The sequence below is a fragment of the Trachypithecus francoisi genome, unplaced genomic scaffold (assembly GCF_009764315.1).
Source record: "Trachypithecus francoisi isolate TF-2019V2 unplaced genomic scaffold, Tfra_2.0 Lachesis_group12, whole genome shotgun sequence".
Classification (NCBI taxonomy): domain Eukaryota; kingdom Metazoa; phylum Chordata; class Mammalia; order Primates; family Cercopithecidae; genus Trachypithecus; species Trachypithecus francoisi.
In genome coordinates this window covers 98913329-98937705 of record NW_022681457.1, presented here as the reverse complement: position 1 = coordinate 98937705, position 24377 = coordinate 98913329, and the positions used below count along the sequence as shown (strand labels likewise).

The 24377-nt window shown below is 46.7% G+C and overlaps 2 protein-coding genes across 5 annotated transcripts in view; both read right to left on the bottom strand.

The window, feature by feature from the left end:
- The window catches only part of PAFAH2 (platelet activating factor acetylhydrolase 2), a 42845-nt gene extending 19939 nt beyond the window's left edge, over window positions 1-22906 (bottom strand). For 2 of the 4 annotated variants that reach the window (XM_033227708.1, XM_033227706.1), the window contains exons 1-8: window positions 22760-22887; window positions 21874-22047; window positions 12028-12164; window positions 10416-10569; window positions 9196-9292; window positions 4601-4669; window positions 4088-4229; window positions 2505-2618 (exon numbers count right to left, since the gene is read on the bottom strand). In XM_033227708.1, the coding sequence (XP_033083599.1) occupies window positions 2505-2618; window positions 4088-4229; window positions 4601-4669; window positions 9196-9292; window positions 10416-10569; window positions 12028-12164; window positions 21874-21898 (738 nt within the window). In that variant the 5' untranslated portion in view covers window positions 21899-22047; window positions 22760-22887. Of the gene's footprint in view, window positions 1-2504; window positions 2619-4087; window positions 4230-4600; window positions 4670-9195; window positions 9293-10415; window positions 10570-12027; window positions 12165-21873; window positions 22048-22759 lie in introns of all 4 variants that reach the window. The other 2 variants (XM_033227709.1, XM_033227707.1) reach the window with 1 other exon arrangement.
- Window positions 15768-18015, bottom strand: LOC117093082 (eukaryotic translation initiation factor 2 subunit 3-like). The gene is given in 1 exon segment (XM_033227710.1): window positions 15768-18015. A coding segment is annotated over 1 exon segment (990 nt). The 5' UTR covers window positions 17749-18015; the 3' UTR covers window positions 15768-16758.
- Window positions 22907-24377: the final 1471 nt, after the last annotated feature.

Here is a 24377-nt window from a genome sequence, read left to right as displayed (position 1 = left end):
CCTGTAATCCCAGCACTTTGGGAGGCCGAGACGGGTGGATCACAAGGTCAGGAGATCGAGACCATCCTGGCTAACATGGTGAAACCCCGTCTCTACTAAAAAATACAAAAAACTAGCCGGGCGAGGTGGCGGGCGCCTGTAGTCCCAGCTACTCGGGAGGCTGAGGCAGGAGAATGGCGTGAACCCAGGAGGTGGAGCTTGCAGTGAGCTGAGATCCGGCCACTGCATTCCAGCCTGGGCGATAGAGCGAGACTCCGTCTCAAAAAAATAAAAATAAAAAAAAATAAAATATACATTCTAAAATATACATTTGGGGCATACAGCATAGGCTGTAGAATCAAAAAGCCCCAATTTCATGTTTGACTCTACCACTTACTTAGCTGGGTAATCTTGGGTACTTAGCCTTTTTGATCCTTGGTTTCTTTCTAGGTAAAGAGGTACAAATGCTTACTGCATAAGTTTGTGGGAGGAGCTCTTAAAATACCAAGTCTCATAAAGCAGTAATTGTAAATATATAAGTTTTTTTTTTTTTGAGACAGTCTCACTCTGTCACCAGGTTGGAGTGCAATGGTGCAATCTCAGCTCACTGCAACCTCTGACCCATGGGTTCAAGTGATTCTCCTGCCTCAGCCTCCTGAGTAGCCAGGACTATATGCCCAGCTAATTTTTGTATTTTTAGTAGAGACGGGGTTTCGCCATGTTGGCCAGGATGGTCTCAATCTCTTGACCTTGTGATCTGCCCACCTCAGCCTCCCAAAATGCTGGGGTTACAGGTGTGAGCCACTGCACCTGGCCGTATTTTTTATACACACACACACACACACACACCCCATTCTTATTCATACAATACAATATGACATGGCTATTAAAAATCATGCAGTTGGGTGCAGTGGCTCACACCTGTAATCCCAATACTTTGGGAGGCCGAGGCAGGTGGATTGCCTGGGCCCAGGAGTTTGACACCAGCCTGGGAAACACGGTGAAACCCCATCTCTACAAAATACAAAAAATTAGCTGGCATGGTGGCGGGCGCCTGTAGTCCCAGCTACTTGGGAGACTGCGATAGCTACACTGATTGGTGATCACACCACTGTACTCCAGCCTCGGTGACAGAGTGAGGCCCTGTCTCAAAAAAATTAAATAAATAAAAATAAATAATAAAAGTCAAGCTATACAGGAGGATTGCTTAAGCCTAAGCGTTTGAGTCCAGCCTGGGCAGATAGCAAGATCCTGTCTCTAAAAAATTTATTTTTAAATCATGCCATAGAAAAATATTAATTGGCATAAGAAGATACTCATACTCTCTTGCTAAATGAAAATAAGGCCACAAAACAGCTTGTATTAAATGATAACATAATTGTGTAAAAAATATATATACACATATTAATACATGTAAAAATAACTGGAAGGAAAAATATCAAAATATCAAAAAAGGTTTTTCATTTTTCTTCATGCTTTTATGAAATTTCTTGGTTCTCTGAATAGAACCTGAATGACTTTTGAAATTATGGACAAAAAAAGATTGGGTGGGGGTGGGGCATAAAGAATATATCTTCATAAGCACCAAATTTCATGGCCAGGATGGTTTTATATCCTCCTGGGAGGGTTCTTGGGATTCCCTCAAAGGAAGGACTGAGCCCGCAGTGGACACAGGATGTTTGCTGCTCAGTAGCCTGAATCTTCTCCCCACCATCCATCTGGCCTTGTGGGTGGTCAATTACCTGACCCAGAAGTGGGAATGTAACCTAGGCAGGCCAATCGGAATACCCTCTCCCTCTGATACAGGGACTAGCCCAGAGGGGCATAAGACCCACATAGGGTCACAGCTTTCCCAGATTAGTGGAAGCTAAGACAGTCTCTTTTCTTTTCAAACTTGGAGCTGAGGCCGGGCGTGGTGGCTCACGCCTGTAATCCCAGCACTTTGGGAGGCCGAGGTGGGCAGATCACCTGAGGTCAGGAGTTCGAAACCAGCCTGGCCAACATGGTGAAACTCTGTCTCTAGTAAAAATACAAAAATTACCCAGGTGTAGTGGCAGGCACCTGTAATCCCAGTGACTCGGGAGGCTGAGGCAGGAGAATCGCTTGAACCCAGGAGGCGGAGGTTGCAGTAAGCCAAGATTGCGCCATTGCACTCCAGCCTGGGGACAAGAGCGAGACTTTGTCTCAAAAAAAAAAAAGCAAAAAACCTGGAGCTGTAAGTTGATGTGCAGGCTTGAACTGCTAGCGACCACCTTTCTTGCCTAAAGGAGAGAGTCCGGTGAGAAAACCACATATACACAGAGAAACCGAGCCAGGAGAGGGAGAGAAGAGTGCCAGGGCTTTGATGATAATGTCTGAGACCCTGGGTCTAACTACACTGGCCTAAAGTTGGCCTTTGGTCTTCTTGGTAGTTATATGAGCCAATCAATTCTCTTTTGGTTTATACCAGTTAGTTAGGTTTCTGTTACTTGTAACCAAGAAAGCCCTGAATACTGGACTCTAGGTCATATCAATTGCTTTCATACCTTCAAAGTCATCAGATCCAAGCCACCAGGCAAGATGTTGAAGACAGTCTGCCCAGCAGTGACCTCTTGCAGGATCTTCAATACCCGTAAACACTCCCTTACCCGTTGATGCACCTGCAACAAAGATAGTCCCAGTGGGACTGGAACACTCTGCAACTGTCCAGTGAGAATCTCCCTCACATACAGAGCCAAGGAAGAATGCACAGATAGTCTGCCCACCCATGCCTCAGCAAGCATCTTGGGCGCCACATCCTGAGAAAGGCTCAGCTACCTTGCAGCTCACATAAGCAGTGCCCAACAGCATAACAGACTCGGCCCTGTTGTTCCGACTCTACCTACCTAACCACAGGGCTGTCAGAAGGATCCAATGAGATGATGTACATGAAAGCATTTTAAAAACAAAAGGAATTAAGAGTGCTGTTATTAGCAATCCAGTACTGGATTCCACTGCCCATTTACATCAGACATCTATTGTTTTTGTCTCCCAAGCACTTACCCCGCTTCCTTCTCCTGTTAACCCTGCCTTTTGAGGATGGCCTTCCCACCCCCAATCAAACAATGCATTTCTGGTGGGAACTTCCCATTTTATTACTTCTCCCCAGGCCTGGAATCCCTCTCCAGGATTTTTCAAACTGCAGTTTGGCACCAGGGTAGGGGACTGAGGGATCAACTCAAACACAGTTCTATTCTCATAGGTGACAAGGCTGAACACACACAAGGTCAGAGCTGTCAAGAGCTGTGGTTCTGACTGGGTGCCATGGCTCACACCTATAACCCCAGCACTTTGGGCGGCCACAGTGGGAGGACAGCTTGAGCTCAGGAGTTTGGGACCAGCCTGGGAAACATAGCAAGACCCCATCTCTACTAAAAAAAAAAATTGTGTTGTGGTATGTGCCTGTAGTCCTAGCTACTTGGGAGGCTGAGGTGGGAGGGTCACTTGAGCCTAGGAGATGACATTGCTATTGAGCCATGGTGGTGCCACTGCACTCTAGCCTGGGTGATAGAGTAAGACTGTGTCTCAAAAAAATAAAAATTAAAACAAAGTAGCTGGGCATAGTGATGCATGCCTGTAGTCCCAGCTACTCAAGATGCTGAGGTAGGAAGATCTCTTGAGCCCAGAAGATTGAGACTGTAGTGAGCCATGATCATGCCACTGCACTCCAATCTGGGTGACAAAGCAAGACCCCATCTCAAAAAAAAAAAAAAAAACTTATGGTTCTAACCTTGGAAAGTAGGCCAGTTTGAAGATGAGACCCACCAACCAAGAGAGAGACAGAAATGAGGATGAAGAACAAATCCTGACGGCATTCAAGTCTGGTTCCAATTGTCCTGCTCTTCCTCATATAAGTCTACTTATATGAGCCCATCATTCCCTTTTTTTGCCTAAGTAAACCTAAGTTGGGTTTCTGTCACAGCAATTGTAAGAGTCCTGATTAATATCCTACGTATTTCCACTGATGTGGCAAACTCAGACCCACTATGACTGACATTTCAAAAGAGGGTTAACTAAAAGTCTTGCTATCAAATATAGTAGGGAGAGGACAGACTCATTAACTCTCCTTCCCCAACCGGCACAAACTTACCTGGGGATTCCGAACATGAAATTCCTTCTCCCCTTCCTCAACTCGACGGAAAGGGATCCATTCCTCCTCCAGCGATTCATTGGTGGGCTGGTTCTCTTCTGGGGCCTGCTTGCAGAAATAGGTGGTTGCCGCTGACCGGTCCCTGAAATACACACATCATCAGAGAGAAACCAGAAAACATTCTTGAGCTTATTTTTCCCCTTTACCAAAGCCTCCCTTTCATCCAGAAGGCTCTAGATCACCCTTTGGCTAGTAGGGAAGGAGATCTGGGGCATGCATAGGAAAGTGGAAAAAATACGGATTTTAGAGACCGACCTGGGTTTGAATTCCAACTCAGCTGTGTCACTTTTGGCAAATTATTTAACACCTTTAAACCCTGGTTTTCTCTTCTTTAAAAGGGGTATAATGCTGGCTTGCATGGTTGTCGAAAGGGTTAGAAATAGTACATTGATAGGGGACTAGCCTCTACCTAGCTCACTGCAGGCACCCAATCCATGACGGCTTATCCCTCACCTGTGCTCTGGCACAGCAACCACAAAGCCACGTGAGGCCAGCTCCATGCAGAAGGCTGAATACAAAGTCCTGGAGATTCAGAAAGGAACAAGGAAAAAGGATCAAAAGAACAGCCGAGTCTTCACCCTTATTCCAACCATGCTCTGCTAGCAGCCATCTTGTGGAACTACCATATCAACCTTAACTGTTTACCTCTGGCTTCCTTTCACTTGAGAGAGAAATAAACATTACCATATTTAAGTCACTATTACTTGGGAGTGTTCTGTTAAATACAACTTGCCCAATTTCTAATTGATACAGGGAGATCAGGTTCTTAAGTTCCTTTTCACTTTCTCCTACTTTTCCAGGAAAGGCAATGATCTGGACTTCAATGGGACTATCTCGGCTCACTGCAACCTCCACCTCCCGGAGCCAAGTGATTCTCCTGCCTCAGCCTCCTGAGTAGCTGGGATTACAGGCGAGAGCCACCACGCCCGGCTATTTTTTTTTTTTTTGTATTTTTAGTAGAGATGGGGTTTCACCATGTTGGTCAGGCTGGTCTCAAACTCCTGACCTCGTGATCCGCCTACCTCGGCCTCCCAAAATGCTGGGATTACAGGCATGAGCCACGGTGCCCGGCCAGCCAGAGAGATTTCTGATCCTTTCCCAGTTCAAATTGTCACCTTGGGCAAGTCTGCCTTCCAGAGCCTGTTTGCCCAGTTGAAAAATAGGCATCCCTGCCTGTGCACCTCACAGGGCGATGTGGGAATCCAATGAGACAATGGCACACTGAGAATGGTTAGGTATTTAACCGCACACATTCCTCCCTAGGATAGGAAACCATAGGTCCATGACCCATGGGAAGGATTTCAGAGCCTGAATTAACCACAGATGCAATGAGAGGAAATAATGTTCCTTATCCTCCCTTTCTTTCTCCCTGGAATTTCACTCTGGTTAATGAGAGTATTCATAACTGACTTGCCCAGGTCTAATGAAGTGTGAAGTCTCAATACAGATTCTTAGACCAAAAGGACCACCTCCAAAGTGCTCACCTGCTCTCTCCTGTTTGCCTAGGAGGAGAAGGTTTCTTTGCTTCTTTTCCCTGCGAGACTATAATCTTCCTGAAGGTAGGAACTCTCTCGTCTTCACTACTGAATTTCCAGCCCTGGCACACAGCATGTACTCAATTTATTGAACAAGAAAGCAGCATCAAAAACCACCTACTTGCAGGCCGGGCGCGGTGGCTCAAGCCTGTAATCCCAGCACTTTGGGAGGCCGAGACGGGCGGATCACAAGGTCAGGAGATCGAGACCATCCTGGCTAACACGGTGAAACCCTGTCTCTACTAAAAATACAAAAAAACTAGCTGAGTGAGGTGGTGGGCACCTGTAGTCCCAGCTGCTCAGGAGGCTGAGGCAGGAGAATGGCGTGAGCCCGGGAGGCGGAGATTGCAGTGAGCTGAGATCCAGCCACTGTACTCCAGCCCGGCGAGAGCGAGACTCCGTCTCAAAAAAAAAAAAAAAAAACCACAAAAAACCATCTACTTGCCTTTCTAACCTCATCTCCATGTTTACTCTCCACTTTCTGCCATGGGCTACAGTTACGGGAGTCTTTGTTCCTGCTCCTCTAGCAGATGCAATTTCCTCGATTTGTTAATCTTGGTATGTCCCACCTTCCTCTCATGCCAACAGGCTGGCACAGAGCAGGTGCTCCACAGATGTCTGCTGAATGAATGAGAACCTAGCACAGTATACCCTTGTATTCATTCAATAAATACTTATGGGTAAACAACTACTTTCCAGGCACTGTCCTAGAAGCCGGAGCAATAGAGGATAGATGTGGTCTCTGCCTTCAGAGGGCTTACAATCTCGTGAAGAAGACAGGCGTTAAAGAATAATTACACAAGTAATTAATTCATTGCAATTATGTTAAATGCTGAGAAGTACAGATTGTCTTATGAAAGCACATTCTGGAAAAATTAACCTAATATAGGTGTCAGGATGGGTGTTCCTAGGACAATGACATCCAAACTAAGATCTTAAAGGTAATCTGGAATTAGCAGGAAAAGACAGAAAGGGGGAAGAGGAAGAGAAGAGCAGAACAGTGAATAGTCCAGGCAAAAAGATCAGCCACAAAGCACAGCACAGATGAAGACAGCGAGGCAGGAAATAATGCAGTGCCTTTCAGTAAGTGAAAGAAGGCCATTTTGTCTGGAGAGCTACAGTGGGACAAAGAGCAAAGAACAGGCCTGGAAACTTTGTCTTGGACCTACATCGAGGTAAGACCATGAAAAGAACTGAATTAAGTTCAAAGAGCTATTAATTTTTTTTCTTTTTTTGAAATGGAGTTTTGATCTTATTGCCCAGGTTGGAGTGCAATGGCACGATCTCGGCTCACTGCAACCTCCACCTCCCAAGTTCAAGCAATTCTCCTGCCTCAGCCTCCCAAGTAGCTGGGATTACAGGTGTGTGCCACCACACCCAGCTAATTTTTTGTATTTTTAGTAGAGACAGGGTTTCTCCATGTTGGTCAGGCTAGTCCCGAACTCCCAACCTCAGGTGATCCACCCACCTCGGCCTCCCAAAGTGTTGGGATTACAGGCATGAGCCACCATGCCCAGCCAAAAACTTTTAAGTGGGAAGACACATTCATTCATTCACTCAACAAATATTTATTGAGTACCTATTATATGCTGGGCACTGCTTTGAGTGCTAGAATGACAATATCATATTTCGTTTTAAAATAGATCTCCCTGCCAGGTGCGGTGGCTCACGCCTGTAATCCCAGCACTTTGGGAGGCTGAGGCAGGTGGATCACGAGGTCGGGAGATCGAAACCATCCTGGCTAACACGGTGAAACCCCGTCTCTACTAAAAATACAAAAAACTAGCTGGGCATGGTGGCAGGCGCCTGTAGTCCCAGCTACTCAGGAGGTTGAGGCAGGAGAATGGCGTGAACCTGGGAAGTGGAGCTTGCAGTGAGCTGAGATCACACCACTACACTCCAGCCTGGGCGACAGAGTGAGACTCCGTCTCAAAGAAAAAAAAAAAAAAAAATAGATCTCCCTGCCGGGCGCGGTGGCTCATGCCTTTAATCCTAGTACTTTGGGAGGCTGAGGCAGATGGATTGCCTGAGGTCAGGAGTTTAAGACCAGTCTGGCTAACATGGTGAAGCCCTGTCTCTACAAAAATTAGCCAGGCACGGTGGTGGGTGCCTGTAATCCCAGTTACTCGGAGGCTGAGGCAGGAGAATCGCTTGAACCCAGAAGGCTGAGGTTGCAGTGAGCAGAGATCATGCCACTGCATGACTGGGCGTGATCAATGGCTCAAGCAATGCCCCTACCTCAGCAACTGAGGCATCTGAGCGAGACTCCGTCTCAGAAAAAAAAAAAAAGATCTCCGTGGCTACAGTGTGGACAATGGTTTGGGGGCTAAGAGGCAAAAACAGATGCCTTTGAGATGTGCAACATTCTGAGACCTAAACTAGACATATATGTCGATGGATGAACAGAGAGAAAATTCAAAAGCTTAAATAGGAACACATGTACTACAGTTATTAAGCTATATAACATACCAAGGTGCAGAAATCAGAATTCATGGGAAGAATTCTAAATGAATAATGAAAGTTAGGCCAAAGTTTCCCCAGGTCTGGTAAAAGAGATCCTACAGTTCACCACCATCACATCCCTCCATGTAGAGAAAGTGAGAGGAGAACCGACAAGGATGGGAACCTAGTAGGTGTCAATCGAACTGAATCCTCACAAACCGCCCTGTGGGAGCAGCATTCGTCTTTGACAGATGACGGAATCTAAGTTCAGAGAATTATACAACCTTCCCAGGCTCACATAGCGCACAAGGGATATGGCTGAGATTTGCAAGTTAGGCTGCTGGCTCCACAAGTGCAGGGAGCAAGTCTGTCTTATTCGCTACTACGCCAGTGCCACACACAGAGTGGACTCTCATGTGAAATAAATTACTCTTGGTGGGGCACAATGGCTCACGCCTATAATCTCAGCACTTTTGGGAGGCTGGGGCGGGAGGATGACTTGAGCTCAGGAATTCGAGATCAGCATGGGCAACACAGTGAGACCTCGTCTCTGCAAAAAAAAAAAAAAAAAAAAAATTAAAAATAGCCAGGCATGGTGGTACATGCCAGCTACGTGGTGGCTGAGGCAGGAGCATTGCTTGAGCCCAGGAGGTTGAGGCTGCAGTGAGCTGTGATCATGCCACTACACTCCAGCCTGGGCAACAGAGTGAGACTCTGTCTGAAAAAATAAAAATAAAATAAATAAAAGATGCTCTGATCACAAAGCTCATGCTCCTTCTAGCATTTCTGGGCTATTACATAGGAGGAAAGCTAAAAGTGTATATTTATATAAATACTGGACCATGAGAAGTGAAGCATATGAAGGCTGCCGAAAGGCTCCACAAGGTGAAAAGGACTTGAAAAAGGCCTTCCGGAGAAGGTGAACCCAATGCTATGGGACAAAGCAGATGGGAGAGAAGACAGCTAGCAGATGGAAATGTCTTTTTTTTTTTGCCCTTTGAAATAAGCTAAGACTCAGCAGCTGTCACCAGGCAAGGAGTATGGCATGGTCTGGGGGAAAGAAGTTCTTACCTGAAGGCTCCTAGGCCATGGGAGAAGATGATCAAGGGGTATCCAGAGTCCTTTGTCTTAAAGGGGCCATTCCAGCTAACAGGCAGGCGACAAGATCCTAACAGAGACATGGGCTATAGCATATCTGGCTGCCCCAAAGCTGTTATCCCAAGGGCAACCTGAGTATAGGTATGGGTGGGGACATGTGTTTCTCCCCTCTGGACAATCACCATCGGCCCCTGAGTGGCTCAGGGCAGTCAATCACCTATTTTTTCTCCCTTTCTTCCATAGGAAGAGTGAACACAATAGAAAATGGGAAACTAAGCCAGGCGCGGTGGCTCATGCCTATATTCCCAGCACTTTGGGAGGCCAAGGTGGGTGGATCACAAGGGCAAGAGATCCGAGACCAGCCTGGCCAAGCAAAATCCTGTCTCTACTAAAAATACAAAAATTAGCTGGGCGTGGTGGCGGGCTCCTATAATCCCAGCTACTTGGGAGGCTGAGGCAGGAGAATCACTTGAACCTGGGAGGCGGAAGTTGCAGTGAGCTGAGATCGTGCCATTGCACTCCAGCCTGGGTGACAAGAGCAAGATTCCATCTCACAAAAAAAAAAAAAAAAAGAAAGAAAGAAAGAAAATGGGAAGCTAAGTCCAAAGTGGCAGTACTGAATTCTGGGGTAAACTGCTGAGATGCCAAGGCACTGGGTGGAATTCCTAGGTGTGGGGCCTTTGGCGGAAGTGGATGACTCAATGTTATCCTACTCAGAAGAGGGGTGACTGGAGGGAAAACTGCAGGATACTGTATGCTCCTTGATAGTTAAGAACCTTTCTTTGATACACACAATAGCTGGCACAGAGTAGGAATTGATACCTGCTGAATAAATGAGGAATCGGTGCCATTTATGGAACACATTCTATGTCCCAAGCAGTGCACTAGAGGCTTTACGTACATCCCGTACTACAAACCCCCAAAGGCAGGTATTTAGACAGGTTCAGTAACTTGCCCAAACCCCATGGCTAGTAAATTGTAAAGTCTGGATTTGAATCCAGAGAAGTCTAACTCAATCACCAAAGCTCTTTCATATGTAATTCTCTCCCAATTCTCCACACTACACTGACTAATGGATGCCCCTTACAAAAGGCTGGACACTGTAGGCTATAAGGTACTGTGTCCACCTGGGGATCTCCCAGGAACAAAACCAATCAACTGGGAAAGCATGCAGAGGTCAGGCCAGCCCTTACCCACAGCCAGGTTGAACAGCAAGCCCCCCCAGCGCTTATTGAACTGCAGGTACTCGGCCAGGCCAGTGCAGTACTCATAGCGGGGAATCCACAGGGGCTGCTCCATGGTCTCCTCTGCCTTTTGGCAGGGGTAGAAGAGTCGAAAGAAGCTCCCCTGTAGGAAAGAAGAGAGCAGCTGCTCAGAGCAAGGAGTCCAGGCTAGATTTCCCAACAGCCACACTCAGCAGGTGTTTGGGGCACCAGCAAAACAGGGAACCTTAAGTTTCAATTAGCATACCTGAATTTTACATTCAGAAATCTGGAAAGAAGCAATTTGATTTTTAGAATACATGTAAAGCTTACATTATTTCAAATAGCCAACTGTATTTTGAATTACATTGTGGGAGGGGGCACCAAAAATATTTGAGTGTTTGGGACAACGGAAGATTTAAATCTGGCACTGAGCCTAAGCCTGCAGGAGCCCCAGGAGTTAGAGATTAGTTCTTGTGCTGAACAGGGTGGCCATGGTAGCCCATCCAGGCCACTCTGCTAGGACGGCCATTGGGAAGCAACAGCACCCTCATTTTACATGGGAGTAGGTGAGGGGTTACTAGGAAGGGTGTGCCTCTCAAGGGAGACAGGAAGTCGAGGGCTAGCAGAGAAAGGGCTAGGAACTAAGCCAGGCACAGTGGCTCACGCCTGTAATCCCAGCACTTTGGGAAGCCGAGGTAGGAGGGTCACTTGAGGCCAGGAGTTAGACATCAGCCTGGGCAACATAGCAAGACCTCGTCTCTACTATACATACATATATATAAGTTAATTAATTAAAAAGTCCTAGGACCTGATAGAGGACCAGTCCAGAATTCAAAGCAGGAAAGGGAAACAGATCAAGGCAGGAGAGAGAAAAGGAAGCTGTCCCCCTACCCAGGTCGGAATCCAAGCCCAAAGGCACACACCCATGGCTCTTTCTCTCACACACTCGGATTCTGATATGATTAAAACCCTTCCAAGATCAGGCATCTGCCCTCAAGAAAGGTGAGAGGATCTGCGAGCTCCCTCTAAAGCTAGAGTTCCCCCTTCCCTCTAGGTGGAAAACGAACACACTATCTCTGTCTATTGGGATGTTTCTTTTTTTTTTTTTTTTTTTTTTTTTTTTTTTTTTTGAGACGGAGTCTCGCTCTGTCGCCCGGGCTGGAGTGCAGTGGCCGGATCTCAGCTCACTGCAAGCTCCGCCTCCCGGGTTTACGCCATTCTCCTGCCTCAGCCTCCCGAGTAGCTGGGACTACAGGCGCCCGCCACCTCGCCCGGCTAGTTTTTTGTATTTTTTAGTAGAGACGGGGTTTCACCGTGTTAGCCAGGATGGTCTTGCTCTCCTGACCTCGTGATCCGCCCGTCTCGGCCTCCCAAAGTGCTGGGATTACAGGCTTGAGCCACCGCGCCCGGCCGGGATGTTTCTAATGTTTGGAAAGAGGAAGAAAAAGCTCAGGGAAGACAGAGCTGGGGGCTTGATAACCAAATCCAGACCCACTCTGATTCAGCTTCCCCACCGTGGGAGTGCAGGATCAGACTTGTGATCAGTAAGTCACGGTGCCGGCAGAAGCAGTGCAAACGGAAGGGAGCTGGGGACACTTACCTGGAGATTCTGACCCTCCATCACATCCCCACAGCCTACGAGGTGGGGTCCTGTGACAGGTGGAAAGCCCACAGACTGGCTGACCCCCATTTCATCACCAGGTGAATCAAATGACTTGCTGGAGCTGAACTTGCTGGCTGGATGGGGGAACATAGAACAGCCGCTTGCTGGCTTCCTCTTGGCTTCCTGTTGCTGATATGTGTTATCTGCCACCCTGTCCACCCCTCCTTAGCACCTCATCCTCCCTGCCGTCACTCACTGAATCTTGCACCTACTACTTTGCTACATTGCCTTTGCCAAGACTGGGGGTTGTTTTTTATTTATTTTGCTAGGGTGATGAGATGGCTGTGAAGAGGAAAGAGAGCCATCCATACTCCTCACAGCCCATTAACAAATGTTTATCCAGCAGCTACTATGTGCGCAGCACAGCAGTAACTGCTGCAGAGACTGTCACACAGACCTTGCTCTCCTAAGGCTAACAGTAACCACTAAGATCCGTTATCTACAGTTAGCACTGTACTGACCTCTTTATAGACATTATATACATTACATCATTTCATTGTCTCAACAACTCTCTGAGGTAGGTACTTTTTTTTTTTTTTGAGACAGAGTCTCGCTCTGTTGCTAGGCTGGAGGGCAATGGCATGATCTCGGCTTGCTGCAACCTCCAACTCCCTGGTTCAAGTGATTCTCCTGCCTCAGTCTCCTGAGTAGCTGGGATTACAGGCATATGCCACCACGTCCAGCTAATTTTCTTTTTTATTTTTAGTAGAGACGGGGTTTCAGCATGTTGGCCAGGATGGTCTCGAGCTCCTGACTTCATGATCTACCCACCTCGGCCTCCCAAAGTGCTGGGGTTACAGGCGTGAGTCACCGCGCCCGGCCTGAAGTAGGTACTATTAAGACCCTGTTTTGGCCAGGCGTGGTGGCTTACGCCTGTAATCCCAGCACTTTGGGAGGCCGAGGTGGGCAGATCACCTGAGGTCAGGAGTTCAAGACCAGCCTGGCCAACATGGTGAAACCCCATCTCTACTAAAAATACAAAAATTAGCCGGGTGCAGTGGCAGGCACCTATAGTCCCAGCTACTCAGGAAGCTGAGGCAGGAGAATCCTTGAAGATGGGAGGCGGAGGTTGCAGTGAGCTGAAATCGTACCACTGCACTCCAGCTTGGGTGACAGAGTGAGACCCTGTCTCAAAAAACAAACAAACAAAAAGACCCTGTTTTACAGATGAGGAAACTAAGGCATAAAGAGGTTGAATAACCTTCCCAAGTTACCCAATGGCAAACCCATCTCTGCCTAATCCGGAAGCTAAGTTCTTAACCATTACTGATCCTGCTCAGGGGGGGATTCGGTTATATATATGCAAAGTCACTGAACTAAGCTTTTTCTTAAAACTGTTTATTTTTTTTGAGAGACAGGGTCTTGCTATGTTGTCCAGGCTGGTCTCAAACTCCAGGGCTCACACAATCCTCCTGCCTAGGCCTCCCAAGTAGCTGGGATAACAGGTAAGAGCCACCACACCCAGCTTTAAACTACTGAATACACGGTGGCACTTATGCTGGGCCTTTAAAGATGAGGAAGTTGAGAGGCAGGGGAGGAGGAAGAAAGCACTTACAGAAAAAAACCTAAGAGGAAAAAGAGCAGAGGTAGGGAAAAGTATGATGTGGGCAGTAGATCAAACAGAAGCTTTCAGCATGACAGGCGTGCACGCTCCTGACTAGATAACATTCCTACGGCTCATCTGCTTCCTAAACTGGGGCCAGTGCTCCCCTAACCCTCTTCAATTTCATCATCTCCAACACCATCATCACCATCACACTTACTCTGTGCCAGGAACTATGTTTAGTGCTTTTCATATATTATTTTATTTAATTCTTTCAACAGTCCTCTGAGATACATATTATTATCTCATTTTATAGATCAAGAAGTGGATGCTTGACAAAGGCAATTTACCCAATAACATACAGCAAGCAGAGCCAGAATTCGATCATGGGCAATGTGGTTGTAACATGAGAACATCAAACTTCCCAGTATCCCTTGCCTTGTGATTTGGGTGGGGCTGACCCCTCTTAACCTCCAGAGTTGAGCCTTAATTAACTGGAGCCAATCAGTCCTTCTTATTCTCTGGTCAGTATTTGGATGAAGAGTGGGCGTATGGCATTAGGCTGGTCCAACAGGAGTAAAGCCTGGGACTTTGGTTTGATGGTTGAGGGGAGAAAAGTTCTTCCTTGTTTTGAACTAGTGTGATGTGCAGATGTCACCTGTCAAGTGGCCTTGGAGCACAGGATGAAGATACCCATGGTGGATGGCAAAACCGAGAGAATCACGGAGAAATAGAGGCCCGTTTGTGAAGACATTAAGAATCCACAGATATAGGCCGGGCGTGGTGGCTCAAGCCTGTAATCCCAGCACTTTGGGAGGCCGAGACGGGCGGATCACAAGGTCAGGAGATCGAGACCATCCTGGCTAACACTGGGAAACCCCGTCTCTACTAAAAAATACAAAAAACTAGCTAGGCGAGGTGGCGGGTGCCTGTAGTCCCAGCTACTCGGGAGGCTGAGGCAGGAGAATGGCGTGAACCCGGGAGGCGGAGCTTGCAGTGAGCCGAGATCCGGCCACTGCACTCCAGCCTGGGCGACAGAGCGAGACTCCGTCTCAAAAAAAAAAGAATCCACAGATTAGACCATACCTGAAAGCTGACCCACTCCTAGACTTTCTAGTTACATAAGTCAGTAAGTTCCCTTTCTTGTTTAAACCAATTGAAGTTAGATTTCTTTTGGTTGCAACCAAAAGCATCTAAATGGATACACACTGTGTCTGGGGTCCACATGCTCATGATTACATTATTCTGCTTCTTTTAAGGTGCTCTGGGAGAGATTCGGGAGTTCCAGTCAAAGCATGTCTAGGTAAGAAGAGGCCTAAGAGAGCATTTCTGTCAGTCCTCCCCACAGTTGTCTTCCCCTTCTCCCAGTACATACACGTGCTTTACCAGGGAAGACACCAAGGTCCAGAGAGATTAAGTGAGCTGCTCAGAGTCACAAGCAGAACGATGATAACAACACACAGTCTCCTGGTTGTCAGCTGCCACTTGTCTGGTCTTAATAATCCCAACATCATTCTATTTAACTTTGAAAGATAAGAAATTATTTTCTTTCTACTACAGATAGCGTCTTCTTTTTGTTTCTCTTTAGCAAATTTAAAAAACAAACCCAAATCTTTTGAAAGAGAAACTAAGCTCCTGATGTCAGTGGGTTGTTCAGCCAGAGTGAAGGGGGATGAGTTCTGCTTAGCCTCAGACCCTGACCTTTCCCCATCACTTGTTGTTGAGGTCTACACATAGAAGACCTACTGCTGGGGCCACAAGACACATGTCACTCACATGACAATGAACCAGCTGCAAGTTCAACTGTCATAAAAGACAGGCAGATAAAAGACCACAGGAGTTCTGAGAAGAAACAGTGCTCCTTTAGCTTGGAAGTAGAGAGCAGGGGAAGATGGGAAAGACTCTTTCCAGCAGGAGAAAGCGAGTAAAAGCACGGTAAGAAGGAAGCTTGTGTGGAAACAATGCAAGGTGAGAAGAGAAAGTTGTGACCAGATTTGGGGAGGAGCAGTCCCTCAAGTGCTAAGCTGAAAAGTTGTTTCTCTTTAGCATTTCTGTTTCTCTGGAAATGAGGTCATGTCCATGAGAGATAGTCTGAAAGAACCACATTGGAGGCCCAGCTCATTTGGTGCATAGCTTTTTTTTTTTTTTTTTTTTTTTGCTTTCTAACATCTTTTACTTCTTGACCTTTCGAAACATCCAAAAATTAGTAATATTATAATCTATGCCACAATCTTAACAGTTAAGAAAAAACATAAAATGAAGGCCTAGAAAGATCTTTGTTACTCATCTAGAATTATTTGGTATAACAGTATTTTCCAATGGAGGAAGACTATTGGATTTCAGGCAACATAAAATATGGGGCCAAAGAAAAGGGAGAAGGTCTTCAAGGAGAATTTGTGCCTTTAAGTTTTTATTGGTACAACAGTCCTTCAGCCTGGAGGTACTCAAAGACAAATCATGAAACAGAAAAAAAACTTTATTTCAAGCAGGTTCAGTGATATATGTGTGTGCTACAGCAAAGACTGGTTGTGGCTAAGTTTCATTTCAAACTGTATGATGTGGGCTGGGCAAGGTGGCTCACGCCTGTAATCCCAGCACTTTGTGAGGCCGAGGTGGGCTGATCACCCTGAGGTCAGGAGAGACCGGCCTGGCCAACATGCCGAAACGCCCTCTCTACTAATAATACAAAAATTAGCTAGGTGTGGTGGCGCGCACCTATAATCTCAGCTACTCGGGAGGCTGAGGCAGGAGAATCGCATGAACCCGGGAGGCAGAGGTTGTGGATCACGCTACTGCACTCCAGCCTGGGTGACAGAGCCAGACTCAAAAACAAAACAAAATAAACAAAAAAACCAAAACTGCATGATGTATAATTTTGACATTATGTAGGAACGCTTAACTTCTGCCAAAATGTAGATTCAATCCAACATTATGCCAATTTTTATATTGATTGTAGTCCCTAAGTTTTCATAACCAAAAAAAAAGAGAATAACCTTACAGTTACCTACTAAGGAAACAAACTGTGAAATCAATTCCCCAATATTGCTTTGAAAATAAATCCCTTGGTTGTTAAGAGAAATTCCAACTTCCAACTCCATCCGAATGTATTATTTAACCAGTATTCTTCAGTCATCATCTACTGTTGGCTTGATTGTCACTCCTCTTATCTGACCCCAAGCAATTAAACGCCAGTGTTTTTCAACTCTTCGGCTAAGGGCAATTTTTTCTTCTACCTCTGTGCACACTGGATTGGTCAAAACAATTTTACCCAAATCAGCCTTGACAGCACTAACTCTCCCTCCTGTCGACAGGCATCCTATGTTCACCATGAGCACTTCATTCTTAGACAGCTTTTGAACCTTTGCTGCTTTCTTGTCTCCTTCAGTGCGTACACCTAGAAGCCGTCTAAGCAGGAAATAGGAAATTTCCAATTCTGTGAATATCTCAGGTAAAGCTCCGACTGTACCAAGTACTTGCCCCACCATTCTGTCAGCCCAGCACAAAGTGGGGTCAATTTTTGTTTCAACTCCAATAAGACTGCCTGGAGCAGCATACTGCAGATCATTATGCTCTGCAAAAAGTGATAAAATTTTGGAAAAGATTGGTTTACACATGAGTTTTCCTTCACTATCTTTGGAAACAATACCAGGTCTTACATCTATTTCCTGGCCCACCGTTAATACTCCTTTTAGGATACTACCACCAGCTACACCTCCGTTAAGGTCATCAACTTCACAGCCAGGTTTGTTGACATCAAATGATCTAATAACAATAAGCCCAGGCTCTGAAGTAAAGTCTCTTGGGGGTACTGGAATTTTCTTTACTATGTACTCACAAACAACTTCAATATTGTATTTCAGCTGAGCCAAAATTGGAATGGGAGCTAACTCTGCTACTGTACCTTAGACAAATGCAAGGATCTGCTCGTATTGTTCTTTAGCCTGACTTTCTTTTACCAAATCAATTTTATTTTGTAGAATCAAAATATGCTTCAGTTTCATGATCTCTATAGCAGCCAGGTGTTCAGACGTCTGAGGCTGAGGACAAGAGTCATTACCAGCTATCAACAGAAGAGCTGCATCCATCACTGCTGTACCATTCAGCATAGTAGCCATCAAAACATCGTGGCCAGGACAGTCAACAAAGGAAACATGTCTGACTGATTTGAAGTTCCCTTTGGTCCCTGCAATGTCTGCAGGAAACTCATCAGGTGTACTGCTCCCACAAGATCTGTAACATTCTGGCCGAGGGCAACTTGGGTCATCAAGTTTATAAATCTCAGCATTAGCATATCTAAGCTTGATTGTAATATTTCTTTCTAGTTCATTTTTGAACCTGATGGTGTGAACTCCAGAAATAGCTTTGACGACTGTGGATTTCCATGAGCTACATGACCAGTTGTATCTATTGTGGCTTGTATAATTGTATAATTGTGGCTTGTCTACTGATAACTTCGTGTGAAAGTGGCGTCAACTTGGTAACATCCAACGTGGTGAGATCCTGACGCGAAAGATGTGGCTGCCCCAGAGTCACTAGCTTCTCTGCCTGCCATGTTGCCAGACTTTTTTTTTTTTTTTTTTTTTTTGAGACAGGGTCTTGCTCTGGCTCCCAGGCTGGAGTGCAGTGGCTCACTGTGGCCTCACCCTCCCAGCTCAAGTGATCCTCCCACCTCAGCCTCCTGGATGGCTGGGACTATAGGCACTTGCCACCACGCCCGGCTAATTTTTGTATTTATTTGTAGAGATGGAGTTTCATCATGTTGCCCAGGCTGGTCTCAACCTTTTGGGCTCAAGCGAATCCTTGCGCCTTAGCCTCCCAAAGTGACTGGGATTACAGGAGTGAGCCACCGTGCCAGCCCTGCCTAGCTTTCTTATCTTATGCAAGTTATCTGATCTTTCTAAGCTTGATTCCCCATCTGTACAATGGGAACACTATGTATCCTCACAGGGTTGCTATGGAAATAAAATGAAATAATGCATTCAAAGCACCTGGTGTGGCACCTGACTCTTAGGAAGCATCCAAGAAACGTGTTGATTGAGTGAAAAGTAGAAACACTAGGATTTGGCCAGAGTGAATCTGGAGAGTTAAGAGCCAATAAGTCAGCTTTTAAGATTGGAGAACCAGGACAATAGTCCTTAAGCTTCTTATGGGAAGAGATTTTTGTCTCACCCTGCATAGAGAACAGCACTTGGGACAGGAATCAGGATAAGGGACTTGGAAACGGCCAAAACAGAAGACAGCAGAACTCTCTGTGCTCCTGGAAAGTTTCTGGGAGGATCATCAACTAAATTGTTTGGAAATAAAAACTACAGAAGCTAATTGGCCAGAGTGAAGCTAACATGCAAATGAATCTTTGTTTCCTAGGCTCACATTGACTGATGTCCAAATAGGATAGAGAGATGGAAAAATCCAATCTGACTTGCAAATTTTGTCAAAGAGACATTCACACAAAGCATCCAGAGTCATTTTTAATAAAAGTCACGGAATTTTCCAAGGAAATCAGTCTATGTGTCTCTACCTTCTTTTGCTCACTGTCTAAATGGTTCATGGTGGTGCCTGTCCAGAAGCCTCTCCATCCAGCGAGGCCCAGTGAAATCTCTAGTCCTCTGTGGAGCTTTCCCATGTCCTTCCAACCTTTCCTCCTCTCATCTCTGATCACTGTCCACATCCATTATCTGGTAACCAATCTTAGGCTACCTTAGGGCAGCTCTTGGATTAACACCTATTCTAGCAGTTTTCAATCAGTGACTTGCCTGCAACAGTGGTCCCTGGAGAATCTAGATCTTAGGTTCCTGAACCTATTGTCACAATCACCTGGGAAGCTTTAAAAAATGTGTATTCTGGGGCCCCTATTTCTGAGGATCAATTCGTTTGTAAAAGCTTCCCAGGTGTTTCTAATCAGCAAAGTTTGAGAACCTCTGGTCTGGACTTTGATTAGAAATGTCTCTGGATGAATTTTTCTTTCATTCAGATATGTATGCATGCAGCAGGCGCTTACTGAGTGTATACTGTGTTCCGGTCCACCATTTTCACGACTACGATTTCACTTGGTGTAATCCCCAAGGCCACCCAGAAGCATGTTCCTATCACTAGACTTAATGTAGTGCCCTGCATACAGCTGGTCTCAATAATTAATTTATCCAATGAATACTATTTAATTTTTGGCACACTTATGCCTCACCTCTTCAGATCTACTCCAGGAGTAAAGACTGGGTTTTATATGCTTTTCTAGGCCAAACTGTTTATCTGCATGCTTTCCCCACATAGTTGGGACTCAACAAATGTTCCTTCATTTGGCTTTGATTTAAACCCATCTCAAGTCTTCTTTAATCTTTGTTTTTGATCTAAAAATAAGGCTATATGGTATAATGGGGGAAAAAGGTTTTGATGACTCTGAATTCTACCCCTGTCACTTATTAGCTATGTGATCTTGAACAAGTTCCTCAAACTCTAAGCTTCTGATAATTTATTCTCACAACAGAAATAATAACTACGGCCAGACACGGTGGCTCATGCCTATAATCCCAGCACTTTGGGAGATCAAGTGGGAAGGATTGCTTGAGTCCAGGAGTTTAAGACCAGCCTGGGCAACATGGCAAAATCCTGTCTCTACAAAAAATTAAAAAAAGAAAAAAATTAGCTGGATGTGGTGGCATGCAACTGTAGTCCCAGTTACTCAGGAGGCTGAGGTAGGAGGATTGCTGGGGCTTGGGAGCCAGAGGCCACAGTAAGCCAAGATTGTGCCACTGCACTTCAGCCCAGGTGACAGAGCGAGGCCCTGTCTCAAAAAGAAATAGTAACTAAGGGCTGGGTGCAGTGGCTCACACCTGTAATCCCAGTACTTTGGGAGGCCAAGGCAGGCGGATCACCATATCAGGAGATCAAGACCATCCTGGCTAATGTGGTGAAACCCTGTCTCTACTAAAAAAAATACAAAAAATTACCCGGGCGTGGTGGCGAGCACCTGTAGTCCCAGCTACTTGGGAGGCTGAGGCAGGAGAATGGCATGAACCCGGGAGGTGGAGCTTGCAGTGAGCCGAGATCACACCACTGCACTCTAGCCTAGGCGACAGAGTGAGACTCCGTCTCAAAAAAAAAAAAAAAAAAGAGAAATAGTAACTGCTCATGAGATTGTTGATGAGGATTAAATAATACATGTAGGCCGGGCACGGTGGCTCAAGCCTGTAATCCCAGCACTTTGGGAGGCTGAGACGGAGGGATCACGAGGTCAGGAGATCGAGATCATCCTGGCTAACACGGTGAAACCCCGTCTCTACTAAAAAATACAAAAGACTAGCCGGGCGAGGTGGCGGGCGCCTGTAGTCCCAGCTACTCGGGAGGCTGAGGCAGGAGAATGGCGTGAACCCAGGAGGCGGAGCTTGCAGTGAGCCGAGATCGTGCCACTGTACTCCAGCCTGGGTGACAGAGCGAGACTCCGTCTCAAAATAAAATAAAATGAAATAAAATAAAATAAAATAAAATAATAATACATGCAAAGCACTCAATGGATAGAAGGTACTATAACCATAGGAGGCAACTATAATTATTTTAACTGCATGGCCTCTCAAGTTCCTTATATGTAAAATGGATACTTCGTAAGTGAAAATATTGCCTAGGGCCTGGTGCATTTTGAGTGCTTATAAAATGTTAGGAACTAATTAACAATGTTATGTCTCTCTTTCCTAGCCAAGGTCTCTCATTTTTCCTGGATTAAGCCTTTTGGCAAAACGGATTCTTTCCCAGCAGCCTTTTCAGGCCTCAGACACCCCTACCAAAGCCAGTGTCTACTGAACAGGCCCAGAAGAGCCCAGAGGGAATGGATGGGGCTTAGGTTGCAGCTGTCCTCTCCTGCTGGGGCCCTGTTTCTGGTGAACAGAGGACTGCTGCTCTGCCAGCTGTGTAACCCTTTCATCAGTGGATATTTCAAGATACAGTCCAAGATAAGCACTTCTCTGGTGCTTCCTTTCAGATAAAGCTCTCTGAAGACTAAAAGCTCATTGGCCTGACCTTTGGTCTCTGGAGGAAGTGAAGAAATATCATCCAGCTGGTAGACAATGAAGACACCAAGCACTCCAGGGATGGGTTTGAGCAACAAGGTGGCAGAGCTAGAGAAGAGCCCCGATAAGAGTGTTCCAGAGCATTCATAATTGTGATAAAAATAATCTGTCTCTCGTGAGGGTCTTACAGTTTACAAGGCATCTTCACACATACTAGCTTATTGGCTCCTCAACATTCCTCACCTGAGACTGATGGAGCAACAGTCATCTCCGTTTTAGAGAGGAAGAAACTGAGTCCCAGAGTTGTATGATTTGCCCAAGGTCACAGAGGGCAGGAGGCAGAGCTGGCCTAGAACCGGGTCTGCTTACTTCGAGTCCAGGGTAATCGCGGATCGGAAAGAAGGAATGAGGACCCTTCTTCCACCGCCGTGAAAAACAGAAAATTGAGAGTAAAGAGTAAAGTATACAAAGGGTGGATGAGCATAAAGAAGCCCGGGGAGGCCGGGCGCAGTGGCTCACACCTGTAATCCCAGCACTCTGGGAGGCCGAGGCGGGCGGATCACGAGGTCAGGAGATCGAGACCATCCTGGCTAACACAGTGAAACTCCGTTTCTACTAAAAATACAAAAAATGTGGCGGGCGCCTGTAGTCCCAGCTACTCGGGAGGCTGAGGCAGGAGAATGGCGTGAACCCGGGAGGCGGAGCTTGCAGTGAGCCGAGATCGCGCCACTGCACTCCAGCCTGGGCGACACAGCGAGGCTCCGTCTCAAAAAAAAAAAAAAAAAAAAAAAAAGCAGCAGCCGGGATTCAGGGAGGTGAGGCTGCAGGGTCAGGGTAAGGCCGAGGAATCAGGGTAGGGCTGTGGGATCCAAGGTGGGGCTGCGGGGGCTGGGTCCTGGGACGGGAGCTCAGTGGGGATTCCAGGGGCGCTGGCCTTTAAAAGTGCGAGGCGACCGTGGCAGGGTCAAGAGGGTGGGTGGCTACAGGTGTCTGAATAGGAAAGGTAAAGGACGAAGATTAATGTGCAATTCCTACGATTGAGAGACGCCGAGGCCCCAAACCGGGCCAGAATACGAAAGTCTGCAGGGAGCTCAATTAACATATAGGTGTTTTCTTCAATTAAACTTACCCAGTCAAGCTGATTCCTCACAAGCAGCCCCAGACGTTTAACTCGACGGAAATGAGAAACGGCCCAGGAACCCGTGGCCCTTTGGTCGTTGTAGTTTCCAGGGCTCAACATGGACACTTGGAAGCACTTCCCGTTCCTCAACCTAGAACTACAACTCCCGATGTGCAGTGGGCGAGATTGCGCATTACAACCCTAAGACTACAACTCCCAGAGTTCTACGCGACCTCCCCGCTCCGCGTGGTCGTGCGAAACCGCCCAAGGCCGGGAATGCGGTGTGATTCCTCCCCCTGGTGGCCTGAAGAGGAGCCGCCGCGAGTTCTGCTCTCCAGCGGAGGGTTTTTCTTGTAGTCCCGTGCGTAACCCTCCGCCTCACCCTCCTCAAATAGTCCTCAGGCGTGCCTAGAAATGGCACCAGCTTCGCTTTATTCTCAAGGAGGTGGGAGGAGGTCGGCGTTTGTTTTGTGTCTTCTGCACACTTTGCTTCCTGTAAGAATAACAGACTGATCATTCAAATTAAGGGGACATTCCCTACCAGCCTGCACCTGTTGACACCTGTGATTTTCTATTGTCCTCAAAAGACTCCCTGGCCGAGAAAGGGGAGGAACCCGAGTGATCTGCTGGGCCGCATCCACCCCACATTACTGTCTTTTGCTGGTTCTTAGCGACACTGATGGACAAGATACCGCCCCTAGCCTCAACAGAATCACAGTCTAGCAGAGAATGCAGACCAATGAATAATGACAGCACAGAGCCGTGATCTCATGGGGAGACACAGCAAGCGTTGGAGCCTTGAAAAGGGGCCTCTGGCCAGGCTTGGGGGAAAGGGGCGGTGTCCGCAAGGCTTCTTAGAGGGAGGAATGTTAACATTGAGACCCGATATAAGGAAAGAACGTAGCCAGGAGTACAGAGACTGTGAAGAACGTTTCAGAGTATGGCATTAAGTTCAGCGCTGGCTGCAGCTGAGTGTGAGGGATGGAAGGAGATTATTTTGGGGGCAGTGGGGGTCAGGCAGAGCCCATCCTCAGGAGTCCTGTAAACTTCTATAAGAAATTTGGAGCCGGGCACGGTGGCTCACGCCTGTAATCCCAGCACTTTGGGAGGCTGAGGTGGGCGGATCACAAGGTCAGGAGATCGAGACCATTCTGGCGAACACAGTGAAATCCCATCTCTACTGAAAATACAAAAAATTAGCCGGGCGTGGTGGCGGGCGCCTGTAGTCCCAGCTACTCAGGAGGCTGAGGCAGGAGAATGGCGTGAACCCGGGAGGCGGAGCTTGCAGTGAGCCGAGATCATGCCACTGCACTCCAGCCTGGGCCATAGAGCGAGACTCTGTCTCAAAAAAAAAAAAAAGAAAAAGAAATTTGGATCGTTCAGGCAGCTCAAAAACGTTCAACGGCCCTCTACTACCTATGAAATGAAGTCCCAACTGCTTAGCCTGGCATTCAAGGTCTTCCCCAGCTTGCATGCCCCCACGCGGCACCCGCCACCCTCCAGCCCTCCTCTTCTAGGAGCTTTGTTCATGCCTCCAAAGTTTCCGCCGACATTTGTGTGTGCCTCTCACATGTGAGTTGACTCACACTGCCTTGGGTATCTCCTGGATTAGAGGTCTTAACTCTTG